Source organism: Chrysochloris asiatica, unplaced genomic scaffold (assembly GCF_000296735.1).
Source record: "Chrysochloris asiatica unplaced genomic scaffold, ChrAsi1.0 scaffold00677, whole genome shotgun sequence".
Taxonomy (NCBI): Eukaryota; Metazoa; Chordata; class Mammalia; order Afrosoricida; family Chrysochloridae; genus Chrysochloris; species Chrysochloris asiatica.
Window position 1 is genome coordinate 60236 of NW_006409195.1, and position 19911 is coordinate 80146.

Consider the following 19911-nt stretch of genomic DNA (forward strand, 5'->3'; position numbering starts at 1 on the left):
TGGTTCTTTTGGCAGCCCATGGCACTTTCAATATTCTCCTCCAACACCATAACTCAAAAGCATCAATTCTTCTATGGTCTTCCTTATTCAATGTCCAGCTTTTGCATGCATATGAGGTTACTGAAAATACCATGGCTTGGGTCAGGCGCACCTTAGTCCTCAAGCTGATATCTCTGCTCTTCAACACTTTTAAAAGGTCTTATGCAGCAGATTTACCTAATGCAATATGTCATTTTGATTTCTTTACTGCTGCTTCCATTGTGTGTTGATAGTCGATCCAAGAAGAATTAAGTCTTTGACAACTTCAATCTTTTTTCCATTGATAAGAATGTTGCTTATTGGTCCAGCGGTGAGGATTTTTTTTCCTTTACATTGAAATGCAATCCATACTTTGATCTTCATCAGCAAGTATTTTAAGTCCTCTTCACTTTGAGCAAGCAAAAGTATATCATCTGCATATCGCAGGTTGTTGATGAGTCTTCCTCCAATCCTGATGACACGTTTTTCTAGATATAACCCAGCTTTTCATACTATTTGCTTAGCATATAGGTTGAATAAGTATGGTGAAAGAATACAACCCTGTGTACACAATTTCTAATTTTAAACCTTTCAGTGTTCCCATGTTCTGTTCGAACAACTGCCTCTTGGTCCATGTACAGATTCCTCATGAGCACAATAAGTGTCTGTCATTATTAGGTGTATTTTAAACTTTACCAGGTAGTATTTTTCATATCCTGTTTTAACATATTTTCTGTACCCAAAGTACTAGATGTTTTGCTTTTTGTTTTAAAAAAAAAAAAAATTCTATGTTTTGCCTTTTACATTTAAGCCTTTAATGCTCCTGAAGTTACCTGCTGTAATCTACAATGTTATCTTTGCCACAGCTTTCACATATATATGGATCTTTATGAACTATCTATTCTGTTCATCAGTCTATTTGTCTCTTGTACCAATAATTCACTGTCAGTGTTGATAACTGTGTAGCACAAATTCACCTATCCTGTTTTCTTCAGCAATGTCTCATGGTTCTCATCTATACAAATTCTAGAAGTGTCTTGTCAAGTTTCATTTTATATAAAGCCATTGCATATTCGACTGGCACTGAAAGGTGTTACAGTCTAATTTGAAAATGATTGAGATTTTTATGATACTGTGTATATACACTTGAACATAAAATATCCCTTAATTATTTTTATCCTCTTCAACTTAATGAAGTTTGCATTTTGATTCATATTTTGTTCAATTTATTTGCAGGAATCTTACACCTTTGTTGCTACTGTATATCTTTTTTGAAAAATTATTTTTTCCTTTTGTATATGGTACAGAAAAATGTTTTAATATGATGGGACTTCAAAAAGTTCATGGAAAAATGCATTTAAAAGGTAACAGGATGTTACTTATGGACTCTTTGAAGCTCCCTCATATTTATTCAAAAATGGTATCAAAGTCTTATTATTTCTAACAATTTTAATATAAAACCAAAGTCCAAACCCACTGCCATCGAGTCAACTGCAACTCATAGAAATCCTGTGGAGGGTTCCAAGGCTGCAAATCTTTACAGGAGTAAAAGCCTCATCTTTCTCCTGAGGAGCAGCTGATGAGTTTAAACTGCCAATCTCACAGTTAGCAGTCCAGTGCTTAGCCTACAGGACCATCAGGGTTCAATAGAATTATTTCAGGTTAATAAAATTGGTAAACATTTATTGTGTTTCTGCTTCTTTTCCAATTCTTAAATCTTTCCATTTTTGTTTCTTATTTTACCAAGCTATTAAGGAACTGAAGTATACTGGTTATCAAGATAATAATGGGATTTTTAAAAAAAATCTAACAATGGTTTAAATTTCTCAAATATTTAAAATATACTCTAAATAGAAAAGGCATTTGATTTGATTTTTTTTTTTTTTAAGTCAGTCCTGATAAACATATTTCCAAAAAGGCAAATAAAGATTTTGCTAGGTCTTAAAGAAGTCTTTAACTGCAAACAAAGAAAAAAAAACAAGGAAACTAACCTTTTTGAAGTAAACTGGGTTCCCTGTCAAGTAGCTGAGGTGGACAAACTCCATATGTAGGGTACCAAATTCAGCCAGAATGCTGCTACCAGCAGATGCCCAGCCCCAATTTCGTCCTACTCCACTGAATAAAGGTAAAGGTTAAAAAAAAAAAAGAGAGAGAAAGAGAGAGAGATTTGAAAAAGACCAAAACAATTTGTAAATCATACATAAATATAAAATCATTCTTAGAAATTATTGTGTCTAAAAGTAGTTTATTCTTTTTTAAATGATATTTTCCTTAAATATTTTAATAGATAACATATCCCCATTTAAAAAAGAAAATAATAGAAGCTGATACTACTTATCTATAACCAAAAACCTCCTGGAATTTGGTTTCCTGGTTTGAGGTTTAGCAAATGATTTCATAGGACATTCTAGCTAAACAGCCTAATAATATGTTTAGTGCTTCAATTCTATCTTCTAGCTGGATGTGTAATGCCCGGAGTCTTAAAAGTTTGCAAGTGGCCATCTATCTGCCTAGCATAATATAGAAATAAGGAACGTCAGCAATGAGAGGAGGCTATGTGCCTGTCTCCTTTGCCATTAGATCAAAAGACAGTACCCAACTACCATTACTGAACATTTTGATCATAGAGTCTATATAAGAATCCTCAGCAAAAGGGAAAAATCGCAGAAGAGAATTTCAAATTCTCATGGACTTCATTATTTCTGGAGCCAAATGGACTGGATGAACCCCAGAATCTATTGGTCTGAGATAGGTAATCTTCAAAACTTAAATGAAAAATATCCCCTGAATTCTTCTTAAAACCAAACAATACCTTAATTAGCAAGAAAAATAAAATGTATACCTTGAACACTATGCTCTTTTATGATCTACATAGGATTAAATTGACAACAGCAACTCCAAAGATGAGACCAGGACATTAGTGATTTTATGTTAATGGGAAAGAAACAACTCAAAAAAGAAGGGTAAAAATGGTTCCATAACTCCAACACTGTAATCAGTGTCATTAAATGTAAAAACTACTGAATTGCTGTCTTTCTGCTGTGTACATTCTTATGAAACAGAGTTCTGGTGTGGTACTATGGGGTAAGCACTGGACCACAACATCAGCAGTTCAAACCCACCAGTAGCACCTCATAAACCCTAAACAGTGTCCATATGAGTCAGAACCGATTGAATGGCACTTATAACAACAACATTGATTAACAACAACAAACTAACTAAAATTTTAAACTCAAAACAATATATACATAGCCACCTAGCAGACATAGCAAACTGTCCCTCATCTGATTATTCAGTTATGCTTGTTAGTAATCTCATACATGAGCCCTGGATATCCACAGATAAATGTAAAAACCTTCCCTAAAAGCCGAGACAGTAAATTCCAAAAAGGCAAGTTCTTCCCCGTTCCCCTCCCCCAAAAAAAGCTGAAGAGGATAGAGAGAAACACTGTTAACTGGTGATATATGGAGGGGATTATAATCAATGTAATGAAACAAGTCATATGAATGGTTGAATGTGAAACTGATGATGTGCCCTGTAAACTTTCACTCAATCCACAATAAAAACCTTAAAAAAAAAAAAAAAAAAAAATGACTATACACATGAACCTTACCAGATGACATAGAAAGAAACCAAACCAACTGTATCTGTAGGAAAAGATAGTAGAAGAGCTCTATACCATCAGCCAAAACGAGGTTAGTTGCAGACTGCAGAACAGACCATCAGTTGCTCGTATGCAGATTCAGAGTAAAGCTTAAGAAAATTAAAACAAGTCCATGAGAACCAAAATTTATCCATGAACATATATCCTATCTGAATTTAGAGATCATCTCAAGAACAGATTTGATGCATTAGACACTAGTTATTGAAGATCAGAAGAGTTGTGGGATGACATCAAGAACGTTTTACAGGAAGAAAGCAAATGCCATTAAGACAACATGAAACAAGGAAAAGACCAAAATGAATTTCAAAAGAGGCTCTTAAACCTGCTCTTCAGTGTAGAAATATGAAAGGAAATAGAAGAAAAGAGAAAGTAAAAGAGCTGAGCTAAACATATCAAAGAGGAGCTCCAGATGATTAGTTAACTATTATAATGAAATATTCAAATACATGGAGTTAGAAAACTTAAAAGGAAGAGCACATTCAGCAAAGATGAGTTGTCAAAGTCTTCATTTTGTTTGGACCGACTATTGATAGTCATGGAAGCAGCTTTCAAGAAATCAAACAATGTATTGCATTAGACAAATCTGCAGCACAAGACCTCCTTAAAGTGTTCAAGAGAAAAGATATTAGTTTGAGGACTAAGGTGTGCCTGACCCAAGCCATGGCATTTTCAATAGCTTTGTATGCATGCTTTCTCTCATGCTTCGGATGTACTATCAGGAGGGACCAGTCCCTTGAGAAGGGCATCATGCTAGGTAAAGTGGAAGGTCAGCAAAAAAGAGGACAACCCCCAATGAGATGGATTGGCACAGTATGAGCAGCAATGGGCTCAAGCTTAACAATGATTGTATGGATGGCACTGGACTGGTCAGCATTTTGTTTTGTTGTGTATAAGGTCATTGTGAGCTGGAACCAACTTGAGGGCAACAAGTTAATATCCCAGAACTGTGGCGTAGTGAATTATCTGGCATCTCTTCTCCCTGAACATTGTTTTTGTCCAGCTGGGTATGAGTAAGGAAATGTGGGAGAAGAAACTGATAGAATATCCTGTTAACTTCCCTAGTAAATCCTGTAACTGTGATATGGTGTCCAAGCTCTGTGTGGCCATTGCTGGAGATTAGTGAACCTAGTTTAGTAGAGAGCACTGTGGAAGGAATGGATTGATACATATTGTTGCAGTATCTTTCATCCAATAAAATATGAAAAATAATTTAAATATATATATATAGCATACAGCAAAAATCTTTCTTGAACCCCATTTTCATCTCCCTTCACGCACCAGTTTCCACAGATAATTATTTTCATTAGTTTCTTTTGTAATAATACAAGAAATTTTTATGCATTGTAAGTAATCTAAATACATGTATTTTTACTTTAATCTTTCTCACACAAAACAGTAAATATTTATGGTTCTGTCCTTTATATTTTATTCTTAAAGGTATCAAACAATCTCAGCTATCAATTTATAAAGTATTTTCTCTCTTTTCTTCTAAAATAATGATACAAAATTCCATGATACCAATGATTCACAAACTCCAGAATGTTTCACCAAGGTATATGAAAATCTGTGAGAGCATTGTGAGTTATCTCAAACACTGGAGGGCATAACTGCAATTATTAGGCTGGGTCCAAAGATAAACAATTTCCCTTATTGATTAGGACTGCACCATACACTATAGCTCCCCACCCCAAATATCAACAGTTGTTGTTGTTAAGTGCCATCGAGTCGATTCCGACCCATAGCGGCCCTGTATACAGTTTCCAAGGAGCAGCTGTTGAGCTTAAACCATCGACCTTGCAGTTCAAACAACTTTGCAGTCTGACGCATTAGCCCACAGTGCCACACCAGAACTCCAAAGTATCAACAGTACTTGTGTGAAAATACAATACATAAAAATAGGTCATTATTTAATCAATCCTCTACTGCTAATTCCTTGATATATTTTGCTAATGTGAAAACTTTTGCAGTGAATAATTTTGTGCACACCTTATTATTTATGCAGCTACAATGTGGCTTTGTTGTTTTTATTTTACCATGTCTTTTCCTCTACTATTGAAGGCCAAACTTTTATATATATATATATATATATATATATATATTAGGCTTCTGATGATGTATTCTCCTAAGAATAGTGGGTACCTTCTGGACACAAGGAGAGTACAAGCACATTACCTTGGTTTTAAGCTTTGTTGTGGACCAACCATTTCAGTCTTACCCTTACTCCTAAAGAAGGGCCCTTCTGATATTTGAATTAAAAGCCTGAAGGTTTACCTAGTTCCTACCCTTTTAAGCAATGATAAACAATCACCACACTACATTAAATCCTCTTGGATAAATGCAATATTTAAACCAGAAATCGTACCTGTTTTTTTCACCACAACATTCTCAGCACTCAATGTGGTAACTGCATACAAATTACATGTCCATAAGCACTTGTACCAGGCAAATTTTGATACATACTGGTATGACTGATGTAGTTGGCAAAAGAACAAGGAATGAAACGAAATTCAGTATCGAAATAGAAGTTGAGCCTCACAGAAAACTGCATGTGGGAAGCTTCATGAAATACTCTGGCCCAGTTGAAAATGGTAAGGCAATACTTTACAAAACTGAAAACAGAAATACTATACAATCCAGCAGTCCTATCCTATTAGAGAGTAAGAGCAGTAACAGGGTGACACAGATGCACACTCCAGTTCATCACAGCACTATTCACAACAGCAAAATGAAAGAAACAACGTAAATGTCCATCAACACACTAATGGATAAATAAATTGTAGTACTATATACAATGGCAGACTGTTGCTTGTTGTTGTTAAGTACCTTTGAGTCACCATAGTAACCCTGTATAGAGTGTCCAAGGAGCAGCTGGCGAGCTTGAACAGCCGACCTTGCAGTTCAAGTCAACTTTGCAGTCTAGTGTATTAACCCACAGCACCACACCAGGAAGCCACAATGGCAGACTATGCAACAATAAATAATAATCATGGATCACCACAACATCTCACAACATGAATGACTCTTAAGGACATGATGCTGAATGAACAAAAGGGTAAATACTGTATGAGACCACCAATATAAAAAGTTAAGAACAGGTTTACTTACAGAAAGAAACATTCTTTGGTGGTTACTAGGAAGGCGTAGAGAGGGAGGAAGGAGAACTAACTAGATAGTAGAGCTAATTCTGGTGAATAGAAAGGAAATACACAATATAGAGACGTCAGCAAGGCAAGGAAAGACACTGATGGATAGGCAAGAATAAAGGAAAACAATGGTAAATGTCAGTAACATTAAAAAAAAAAAAAAAAATCCAGCAACAGCAGTAACAAATAATAGTAATTTGGAAGTAGATACATGGGTAAAAATATGTACTAACCCCTGTTCATTGCAGCAGTGTTCACAATAGCAAAAAGATGGAGATAACTTAAATGCCCATCAATGGAAGAATGGATAAACAATCTTTGGAACATACAAACAATGGACTACTACGGAGTAGAGAAGAAAAATGATGAATCTGTAAAACACCTCCTAAGAGAATGAACCTGGAGGACATTATGCTGATTGAAATCAGTCAATCACAAAAGGGCAAATATTGTATAAGAACACTATCGTAAAAACTCAAGAAAAGTTTTTCGTGCTAAAAGAAACATGTCTTGATGGTTACCAGGGGTGGGAGGGAAGGAAGATTAATTTACAGACTAGAATAATTCGGGTGATGGGGAAGGCAATATACAAGACAGAGTTTGGCAGAAGTATGATGACAGGTAAAACAGGGAGGAATGCAAAGGCTAAAGGGGACAGAGATAGATATTGCTGTACACACAACTCTGCAACAACTCACAGCGACCCTGTATAAGGTTTCCAAGTCTGTAAATCTCTGTGGGAACAGAAACCCTCATCTTTCTCCCATAGGCTCAAATCGCTAACGTTGTGGTTCACAGTCCAGTGTTTATCTTACAGAGCCAATGTACTCCCACCCAAAGCAATAGAGGGAAAAAAAGAAAGAAAATGTTTAATCCAAAAAAGGTAAGAAAGGAAAAGACAGTAAAATTAGAACAAGTGGGATTAATTGCAGAAAGCTCTAAATAAAGTGAGATAATATTTAAACCCATATATATCAATAATTATAGTATATATCAATTGACAATGTGTCCCAATGGAGAAGATGCTTGATTTTTTTTTTTAATCCTATTATATGCTATTTACAGGAACCATGTACAAATCTAAAAAAAGACTGATGAGAAAAATGAGAGGAGGTAATCCTTTGGATGATCCAAACAGCTATTGTTAGTCTCTTTTCCCCTTTATTCCCCACCTTTATTCCCCACCTTTATTCAGAACAAACCACTGCACCTCTCTCTCTAAAGCTTAATGGTTTATCAAAACATGCAGGGCTAAAGACATGCAATTCTGGACTGCTGTCCACATGTCCAACTGTACTCCTCTTCTGAAAGTCAGCAGAAAATCTTGCAGTACGCTATGGAAGTAGCAAGGTGCTCTGGTAGCGTAGTGGTTACAAATCGGGCTGTGAGCCGCAAGGTCAGCAGTTTGAAACTACCAGCTGTTCCATGGGAGAAAGATGAGGCTTTCTGCTCCCGTGAAGATTTACAGCCTTGGAAACCCTGTGCAGGGTCGCTGTGAGTCGGAACAGACTCCATGGCACATAACAACAACATGAAAGCAGTGGTCAAGAAATCAAACAACGTACTGCATTAGGCAAATCTGCTGCACAAACCTTTTTAAAACGTTGAAGAACAAAGATGTCAGCTTGAGGACTAACGTGCTCCTGACCTACCCATGGTATTTTCAATAACCTAATATGCATGTGAAAGCTGGACAGTAAATAAGGAAGACCACAGAAGAATTGATGCTTTTGAGTTATTGTGTTTGAGGAGAATACTGAAAGTGCCATGGGCTGCCAAAAGACCCAACAGATCTGTGTTTGAAGAAGGGCAGCCAGAGTGCTCCTTATAGAGGCTAGGATGGCCAAACTTCGTTTCTTATACTTCGGACATATTGTCAGGAGGGACCAGTCACTGGAGAAGGATACCATGTTTGGTAAGGTGGAGGGTCAGAGAAAAAGAGGAAGACCCCCAGCGATATGGACTGGCAAAGTGGCAGCATCAATGAGCTCAAGTGTGGCAACAATAGTGAGATTGGCCCCCAGGATCAAGCAGTGTTTTGTTCTATTGTGCACAGGGTCGCTAAAAATTGGTACTGACTCAATGGCACCTAACAACAACAACAACATGCAGTGAAATATGTCATTCCTAGATACAAAACTGGATGGGAAGAGGTTCTCTGGGTCCTTGACCCATTGGTCAAGGCAAAGCGAGGGGGAAATGCATGAATGTTTTTCATTGTCCAGCTGGACAGCGTTAAAGCCAGAGGGGACAGTTCATCATGTAACTTTTCCTGTTGTATGTTGTCTGTTGTCTGCAATTAAAACAGCTTTCACTGTTGCCAACATCATTTATATGACTCATATGTGTGAACTGAACAGGCTAAATGGACATACACCTATGCATGGTATGTCGTTGCAACTAAATGGAATACTTATCCCAATATTCTAGCAGTTCCTTGGGATCCAGAGACAGTCTTTAAGGGAACCAGTATGTGCAAGGCAAAAAAAATGCAATAAGATACACCATATAAAAACCAATTAAAACTAAACCACTATAACTATATAAACATCAAGAAAAGTAAGACAAATAGTACTACTATAAATAATGATAGAGTTTAAATTTCCAAGAAGATTAAGCAAGCCTATATATCTCTGGTAGCGTAGTGGTTACGAATCAGGCTGCTAACCTCAAGGTTGGCAGTTCGAAACTATCAGCTTTTCCACAAGAGAAAGATGAGGCTTTCTGCTTCCGTAAAGATTTGCAGCCTCGGAAACCCTGTGCATGGTCACTGTAAGTCGGAACTGACTCCACAGTACTTAATAACAACAACAACATATATGTATATACATGGCAACATAACCACAAATATACAAAGCACAACTGAATATAGAGGACAGGAGAAATAGATAAATCACATACCACATAGAGAGTCTACCATTCTACTGTCATTAGCTGAGAGTACTTTGTTGTTGTTGTTGTTAAGTGCCGTCGAGTCGGTTCCGACCCATAGCGACCCTGTACAGGGTTTCCAAGGGTGTAAATCTTTACGGGAGTAGAAAGCCTCATCTTTCTCCCGCAGAGCGGCTGGTAGTTTTGAACCGCTGACCTTAAGGTTCGCAGCCCAATTCGTAACCACTACGCTACCAGAGCTCCTTAGCTGAGAGTACTAGCAGACCTTTTTTTTTTTTTTAAATGCAGGGATATGTAAGATTGGAACAGCAACTTAACAAATTTGACTTTAAGGGACACATATAGAATATTGGGTCCAAACCCTACAAAAAGCACAATTTTTTCAAGCCATGTAGAAATTGTTATAACTTTTGTATATATACTGAGCAACAGAGTGAGTCTAAATAAGTCTCAAAGAATTAAAATCCTAGTCTCTGATCAAGATGCAATTTGAAAAGATGTGAGTAATTTTTTAAAAGGTGAAAAATCTCTAAAGTTCACTATTTAAACAATTTTCTTCAGATTAACCTGTGGATTAAAAGAAATTGCACTGGAAGATACAAAATTACAAAGTGAATGATAACAAAATGCTATATATCCAAGCTTGTGGGATACAATTAGAGAAAAATCTGTGGTTGTTCTTAAGTGTCATGAGTCAGTTCCAGCTCACAGTACTGGACTTTTAACTCTTTGTGGGAGCCAAAAGCCTCATCTTTCTTCTAAGGAGAAGCTGGCAGGTTCGAACTATGGACCTTGTGATTCGCAGTTCAGTACTTACCATAGGAGCCATCATATTCCGCTAGAGAAAAATATATAGCTTCAAATGCATGTATTAGAAAAGAAAGAAGTATTAAAATAAATGAACTAAGCACCTCAACAAGTCAGAAAACAAACAGCCTTATAAATAAGCCAAATGAATGTAGAAGAAAACAAAATGAGAAGAACATACTATAGAAGATCAGCAAAGTCAAAGGTCAGTATAATAAAGGGTTGCTGTTTTGTAAAGATGATAGAAACATGAAAGGCATAAAATAACTTTATACCAAATTTGATATCACTGATAGAGTCAAAAGTTGCTTAAATATACAATTTGCCAAACTGGAACAAAGTATAATTTAAAATTTGAATGTTCATGAAAAACAAGGAATTAATAGATAATGGAATTTTTATACAAACTTTAAAAAAGCCCCATGTATTAGAAAATATTAATTGATTATCAAAAGCCTTACAACAAAGAACATTTGGGGCTCAGATAATTTAATAAGTGAATCTATCAAACATTTAAGGAAGATTTAACAATGTTACAAAAATTCATTCATGAACCAAAGGAAGAAAGAATATTCCCTGCTTTGTTTCAGGAAGTCAGATAACTCTAATACCACTATGCAGTTATCACAAAGACTGCTTTAGAATTTATCAGATGGCCTGTAAGAGCATTTCTATGAGCATTTCTAAGAATATTTTCCTCATGGAAAACCAAGCTGTAGAAAAACAAGCACTGAACACAAAAGTCAAAACAAAAAACATGAACACCTCAACAGAAAAACAAGCATAGAAACAAACATTAAAAAGTTCCACTCAGTATGTGGAGGCTTCAAAATGACTGCGGAAAAATTCAATTACCTTTTAATTCCATCTTTCCACCAACATTTTGAAGGCCCGAATCTACATGCTTTATTTCTGTGTACCTTACGCTCGCTCCTACAGAGGATAACTGACAGCAGAGCAATGTTATGTTGTTGACACTGGCAACAAGCAGCAGGACTGGAGGACAGTCTATGTGGTGAAAACAAGCAGACCCAAGCCACAGACAATGCTAAAAAATAAATAAATAAAAAGCTAAACATATGATATGTGAAGGGAAATATAGTATGTATTTGTATGGGTATGTACAAAGAAGCTGCTTTATCAACAAACACATGAAGAAATGTTCACGATCACTAGCCACCAGAGAGATGCGAATCAAAACAACAATGAGATATCATCTCACATCAGCAATAACAGCAAAGATCAAAAAAGTAGAGGACAATAAATGCTGACAGGGATGTGGAGAGACTGCTGAGATTGCAAAATGGTCCAACCTCTCTGGAAAGCAGTATGGCGCTTCCTCAGAAGGTTGTAAATAGAAATACCTTATGATCCAGTAATTCCTTTACTTGGTATTTACCCACAAGAAATACGAGCCATAACACGAGTAGATATATATGCACACCAATGTTCATAGCAGCACTATTTATAATAGCAAAAAGATGAAGACAGCCAAAGTGCCCATCAAATGAAGAATAGATAAACAAACTGTGGCACATACACACAACGGAATATTATGCTGCCTTGAAGAATAACAAGGAAGCTGCAAACCACCGCATAACATGGATGAAACATGAGGACATTATGTTGAGTGAAATTAGTCAGTCACAAAAGGAGAAATACTACATAGGACCACTAATGTAAAACACTAAGAAAACGACCCATACTAAAGGGGTGGAGGGGATTCTTTGCTGGTTATCAGGATGTGGGGGATGGAGTGAGGGGAGGAAGGGGAAGGTGGAGCACGGGGTAGGGAATAGACACAGGACAGTTTGGGTGCTAGGGAGGGGGGCAATACACAAGAATGGGGAGGGGAATGGAAGAACAAGGTGGATGGGAAAACAGTTAGGCAGGTTTGCATGGGCTAAGTGGGAAAGAGGTAAATAATGATGTACGCACAACCTTGGAACAGCAGGGCTCAGGGATACAGGGATTGAGACATGGCTGGAATGGGCAAATGGGGGAAATAATGTTAAGATGCTTGGCTGTCTTTTGAATCTTGGCTTCCCTTGCATACCATTACAAAATAAACACTTGAGGGCAAGAGAAAGGAATAGCCAGAAATATCACCATAGAAAGCTTGTAAGTCCATCTTCTGCCTATAACTGACTGGAATACCAAAAATGGGTCTACAGCGTGCCCACTGAAGGAGGCTTCCTGGGGACCCTCTGCATTACGTAAGACCATAGGTAGAATCCTAAACTGCACCCAGAATCTTCTGAGGTGGGAAATTTCCACTGGAAAGGACAAGCAGACCAACCTGGAGTGGCTAGAAGAACAGAAGATACTTCTTGAAAGAAAAACTGACAGGAAAAATACAAAAAAAAAAAAACAACCAGTAACAGCAGTTCCGACTGATTACTACAAGAACAAGCAAGTTGCTCACCCAGGAGACAACAAGGCAAGTGGTTGGATCCCCTCAGGGCAAACCCCCTTCCAAGACTAAAACGCAATGGGAATACACGAGCAAGCATGCGCTCTGATTGGTGACCACATTCATCACCAATAAGGGGAAGTGAGGGAAAAACAGCAATGAAACTGCGAGCTAAGTCCTACAACATTCAATAGACTCCTGTGAACCTGGGTGGAGACTTGGTTGGCCTGCAGTTTGGCATTGACCTGAGGACTCTTGGGCCCAGAGTGAGTGACATAGCCAAAGAGGACTAGAGTGGACAGTGAAGCATCCAGCTGATAAGAAGAAAGGGCATATGCACAAGAACACCCACACTTGCAGATAATACCCACTTGACCTGGCTTCAATGACTGGATGATCAGAAATCAACTAGAAGAAAGAAGAGGAAAAAAAGAGTAATCTGATACAATTTGATGAACCTGACCTACACCTATGGATGCAGTAGCTCAAAAGAGGGAACACATCTTTACAGCGAGGATCACTCCCACTCTCCTCCATACACAGAGTAGGCAGGGATGGGCAACTTGGACAGTGGCTACCCAAAATGAGAGGCGCTACAAAGGCTTACGAGCTTTCAAGAAGGAGCCTAGATCCAGAGGGCACAGAGGAAGGTAGTATCTCCACTGAGTAGTACCCAATCTGTCTGGGCGGGGCTGATGAAAGGAGATATGGATAGCACTCATGTGATACAATAGTAAATAATTGTTACCAGGACTGACTGTGAGGGTTGGAAAGGTAAAGGTAGACGTTTTGCAGCAAAAAGAGGGGAGTGATTGACTTTGCAGTCCAGGAACGGAGGACCCTGGGACCATAATGGGAGACGAGCAGAGTGCAGGACCCTACCCAGAGAAACAGTGACGCCAGTAATGGAGGCAGAGACGATGACATGGTGAGATGGAGCGGCTGGGGACTCTAGACCCAGAGAGGGAGAGGGGCTATGTGCTACAACCGGGGGGCAGACTTGCAGAGTATACCCTTTGGTTGGTTGATGATGCGTAGAGGGATTGTAACCATGGCAATGAAATAATATAAGATAGGATGAATGTAAAGCTCATGTTCTCCCATGTGAACTATCACATAATTCACAATAAAACATTAAAAAAAAAAAAAAAAAAGAAGATGCATGAAAATGAAACAAAAGACTTGGGGCACAGTCCTTGAAATCCTTTCTATTTTAATCACCAACTAAATTTGAAGTCTTGCAATGTTAAGTTGCATTTTCAGTTCTTTTACTGTATTTAGACAAAACAAAAAAATATGTTCCCCAGGCTTTCTTCATATCAGAATTAAGTTTTAATTACATACAGTGACATGAGCTATAGTTTCTTAAAATGAACATTTATGTGGACATCGCTTGGTCATGTGTTTTTGTGAAGGTTACTCTGAAACTCCAGCAAGCACTTTCGCTCACTGGACATCATTTACATTACACACAATACATAAGAAGGAGCTCTGGTAACATAGTGGTTACAAATTGGGCTGTTAATAACTTCAAGGTCAGCAGTTCGAAACTACCAGCTGTTCCGCAAGATAAAGATGAGACTTTCTGCTCCTGTTATGATTTACAGTCTCAGAAAACCTATGCAGGGTCGCTATGTGTCAGAACCGACTCTACAGCACACCTCCATCATTACTGCAGTACATAAGAGAATAGTAAAGTTAGATTTAATGTTCTATAATAAATGTTGACTTCTCAATGTAAACTAACTCTATTATAACGTTGTCCATTTGAAAGAACTATCAAAAATATATTGTTTTGATGTTTTTTAAAAAAAAAATAGTTGTCACAGAATCTTATCTTTGGCAGCAAAAAAAGTGTTCCAACTTTGTGATTCAAGGAGAACTTTGATTCAAAGAATCTGTGAGGAGAATAACAAAGTTTCATGTACTTTTCAAGTGCCACTACTAAAATGAATACTAAACTTATAGGAAGAAATGAGCAGCAACAATTTCAGTAAGCATAAATTATTTAAATGTGAGTTAAAATGTTTGGCAGTATTGAAATTTTAAGCATGTACCTATGAATGATTTCTAAAGTTGTCCAAAGAAAATATTTCATTTATTTCTAAGTGAGAAGTGTTAAAGTTTTTATTAGACTGAAATAGATGGCAAAGTATTATTTTTAAAGTTCACTTTGAATTTCAATGTGTAGGTTCTATCATAAGCACTGCACTGTCAACATCCTGAAATTTGTCTTCCTTTATCACTAATACAATACTAAGCAATAGAGAATCCTGATTTTTAGGCATACTGTTTTCTATTTTGATATAGAAAGATCAGCAGAAGGTGTTAAAGACAAAAAATAAAAAAGTGCTTTAAACCCAATATAGCACTAAGTGGAAATGAATAAGCAAATAAAAAAAAAAAAAAGACATTTTAAAACCACACAGGTAAAGAAGAGAAATCTAAGCTTAGAGACATAATTGATGGAAAGGTTAAAAGTAAAGGACATACTTTCAAAAATCAGAAAATAGTTTAAAGAAACCTGTTTCTGAATATATGCGGAAAGGAACAATTTAGGTCTAAAAAGTATAATTGTTGCTGTTGCTGTTAAGTGCTGTTGGGTCAGTTGCAACTCATAGCAACTCTGTATAAGGCTTCCAAAGAGTGGCTGGTGAGCTTGAACCACTGACCCTGCAGTTCAAATCAACCTTGGAATCCAGCACTTTAACCCGCAGCTCCACACCAGAGTTCCAAAAAAATATATAATATGGAGAACTTATTAGAAATTTCTAATGATAAAAATGTCAAGAAGCAGTTAATCTATTTCTTCTCGAATAGGAATACCCACATAAAATGCAATTTACCTTTTTAGATTCACCATTGCCCAGGGAATTCCAGTAGGTGTGTTAAAGGCAGGAAGGAGTTTCTCAGCCAGTTGTACTGCTTTGATCTTGAATATCTAGGGAAGAACAAGAATGTTCATAATTATAGTAATTCATAATTATAAAACATAAATATTTGTAATTATATGTACTCCTGGTGTGGCTCTGTAGGATCACAACTGGACTGTGAACCACAATGCCAGCAGTTTAAACCCACCAGCTGCTCATTGGAAACCCCATACAGGTTCGCTTTGAGTTGGAACCAACTCTAACAGCATTCAACAACAACAACAGCAGCAGCTAGTGGGTTTGAACAGCCGTCCTTGTAATTCACAGTCCAGTGCTGATTCTACGGCGCCACCTGGATACCAAGTTACGCTACACAAGGTACAAAAGCCTGAACCTACAATGTAACTGAAAGTGAAGAATATGGTTTGAGTCTGATATTTTTATTTTCACCTGGGGGAATAAACTACGAAGAAACACTAAGCCAGCTTAGAATTTTCAGCCAAAGGATATAAACTTAGTTCAAAGATAAAAGAAAGTGATATGACCTAATTTAAATGAACATCCTAGGATTACTGTAACCATATTTATGTGTACACATTTTTCATCAATATTTAACAAGTATTGGGAGAAGCAAAAAGATGGTAAACTAGGCTGAAAGCCTGTTCAAACCCTCTACAAAAAAGGTACAGATAACCAAATAAAACAGATGCAGATGCTAGTCCTAGAACTCTGAGCTTCAGATGAATGGATAGAGAAGTAGCCTGAAAGTTTACTAGAAGAGAGAGCTGAGCAGACATGGCAAAAAAATTAGTGATATGAGCCAGTGAACGGACTGAGCTTTTTAGAGTGGATTCAAAGACAAGAATCAGCATTGCAGAATCATACCTGTGTCTGTGTTTCAACATAATTAAGAGCATATATACAAAACCAACAGTAAACATTGCCCTCAATGGAGAGAAACTGAAAGCATTTTCTTTGTGAACAGGAACCAGATGAGGGTGTCCTTTATCACCACTCTTATCCAATACTGTGTTGGAAGTCTTAGCCAGAGCTATAAGGTAAGAAAAGGAAATTAAAGATACTGAAATTCGCAGCAAAGACGAAAAACTCTAAATTTGCAGAGATATGATCCTATACATGGAAAATCCCAAAGACTCCTCAAAAAATATACTGAATCTTATTGAAAGATTCAGAAAGATAGTACGGTACAAGACCAATATACAAAGATCAGTTGGATTCCTATACATTAATGAAGACAGTTCTAAAAGGAAATTAGAAAAACAATACAATTACAATAGTCACCCAAAATATGAAATACTTAGGAAGAAATCCTACTAGAGAAACCAAAAACCTATACAAAGAAAACTACAGAACGCTAAAACAAGAAACCAGGAAAGACTTACAAAAATGGAATAATATAACATGCTCATATACAGGAAGAATTCACATTGTGGAACTGTCAACATTGTCCAAAGCAACCTACAGATAAAATGCAATCTCAATCCAGATTTTAACATCATTCTTTAAAAATATGAAAACATCATCACTAACTTTATAAGTAAAGGAAAGAGACCTTGCAGAAGCAAAACAATGCTTAAGAAGAACAAAGTTGGACGCCTCTCACTCCTTGATCATAAAAACAGCCTGGTATTGGTACAATGAAAAATACACAGATCAATAGAACAGAATTAGGAACCCAGAAGTAAATTCATCCCCTTACAGGCAGTGGTCACTGACAAAGGGCTAGAACACATGAAATGGGGAAGTGTCTTCAACAAATGGTGGTGGCAAAACTGGAAATCCATTTGCAGAAGAATGATATGAAACCTATATTTCACACCATATACAAAAACAACCTCAACGTGGATTAAAGACCTAAATATAAGACCTAGAATATAAAGATCATAAATGGAAAAATAGGGACAAACTTAGGGGCTCTAATACATGGTGTAAATACACTATCAAACATTACTAAAAACTCATACAACAGCAGAAGACAAAACAGATGACTGGGACTCCTAAAAATTAGATGCTTATGTGCATCAAAAGATTTTGCCAAAAGAGTAAACCGGGATCCAATGACTGGAAAAACATTTTTGTTAATGACTTATCAGGCAAGGGACTAAACTCTTGTTTCTAGCATACAATGAAGGCAGATAAGATAAAATTCAAGTGGTATCATACTGTACATTAACACAAAAACAGCACTTTTTAGTCATGCCCTGCAATCATCTACAAATCCACGTGCTGGACTGCAAGATTGGTTTGAACCACAAGGTCAGCAGTTCAAGGTCACCAGCTGCTTCTCAGATAACCTATTCAGGGTCAATATGAGTTGGAATTGCCTCTATGGTACTTAACAATTTCTTGACTATCCAGTACATAATGTTTACTAGATTAATTTCATGGTTCCTAACGTCATTTCCTGATCTCCCTCACACAGTCATTTTGTCTGTCTCTCCCTCACAAAGAATGTCATACCTTCTATCCTAACATGCTTTTTTCACTTATTTTTATCTGTATCTTTCCAAATTAGTACACAAAAGGTGACCTTTATATTCTTTAAGTGGCTGCAGAATTTCTCCTTACATGTAAGAATATATCATAATTTATTCAGTTCCCTAATGATCAACATGTATTTTGTTTCAAAAAATTATGTTGTTACCATTGTTGTTGTTTTTGTTAAGTGCCGTCGAGTTGATTCCGACCCATAGGGACCCTGTCTAGGGTTTCCAAAGAGCAGCTGGTGAGCTTAAACCACCGACCTTGCAGTTCAAAAGGCTTTGCAGTGTGGCGCATTAACCCACAGTGCCACACCAGTTGTTACTGTTAGCTGCCTTCTAATTGGCCTCTACCTCATGGCAACCCCATTAACAAACAAAATGAACTGTTGCCCAGTCCTGCACCACCCACATAATTGTTGACCATCAGACTGTCATGATCCACAAAGAGTTTTAATTGGCTGAATTTCAGAATGGGTGGCCAGGCCTTACTTCCTGTCCATTTTAATTTGAAGCTTCACTGAAATCTGTTGACCATCACAGACATATACAAGCCTCCACTGATAGCTGGTAGTAGCTATGAATGAGGAGCATGGTCTAAGAGTCAACCCTGGGTTATATAGATATGTGAAACAAATTCCATAAGTGGAATCGTTACATCAGTGGATACATATATTTGTACATTTGGATAGCTACCACCAACCTGTCCTCATATCTATGTTTGATTCATTTATACCCCTACCAGCAATTTATGAATGACAATATGGTGTCAGTTCATATTGTCAGTTCACCAATATATCAGAAGTTTGATAGCTTCTTTGTTAAGGAGCTCTGGTAGTTTAGTGGTTACGAATCGGGCTGCGAACCTCAAAGTCAGCAGTTCAAAACTGCCAGCTGTTCCGTGGGAGAAAGATGAGACATTCTGCTCCCGTAAAGATTTACAACCTTGGAAACCCTGTACAGGGTCGCTATGAGTCGGAAGCGACTCCACGGCACATAACAACAACAACATTTTCTCATATTGTTAACAGAGAAGCTATCAAATTTCTGATATATTGGTGAACTGACACCATATTGTCATTTTCCAAAATAAATTCTAGTAGTAGAATTGTAAGATCAATGGGTATATGTATTGTGGAGCTTTAGGATAAGCACTGGACAATAACAGTGGTTTGAACCACAAGGTTGGCCGTGCAAATTTACCAGTCACTCCTCCAAAACTTAATATAGGGTCACTATGAGTTGGAAACGACTCAACAGCACTTAACAACAAAAAATTGTCATTTTTAGGAACCCTGGTGGCAGAACAGTTAACTGCTGCTAAAACCCACCAGCTGCGCTGAGAAAGATGTGGCAGTTTGCTTCCATAAAGATTTATAACCTTAGAAAGCCTATGGGGTCCTATTGGGTCACTATGGGTTAGAATGGACAAGATAGCAATAGGTTTGTTTTGTTTTGTTTCTGCTTTTTTATTTTCATTTCATTATTAATGTAGCAAGTATACTCAACACCTATTCCAATACCCTTTCAGCATACTTCATGTATATTACAGAGAATGGAAAACTACACTTAACACTTTCAAAACTCTTCTCTAGCTAAG

At 37.2% G+C, this 19911-nt stretch overlaps 1 protein-coding gene across 1 annotated transcript in view; it reads right to left on the minus strand.

Annotated features, from left to right (window-relative positions):
* Window positions 1–19911, minus strand: part of MAN1A2 (mannosidase, alpha, class 1A, member 2) — a gene marked incomplete at its 3' end in the record, with an annotated part of 132907 nt that overhangs the window by 45531 nt on the left and 67465 nt on the right. Inside the window, exons 5-6 of the mRNA XM_006877930.1 lie at window positions 15784–15878; window positions 2010–2133 (exon numbers count right to left, since the gene is read on the minus strand). Of these exons, the coding sequence (XP_006877992.1) occupies window positions 2010–2133; window positions 15784–15878 (219 nt within the window). The remainder of the gene's footprint in view (window positions 1–2009; window positions 2134–15783; window positions 15879–19911) is intronic.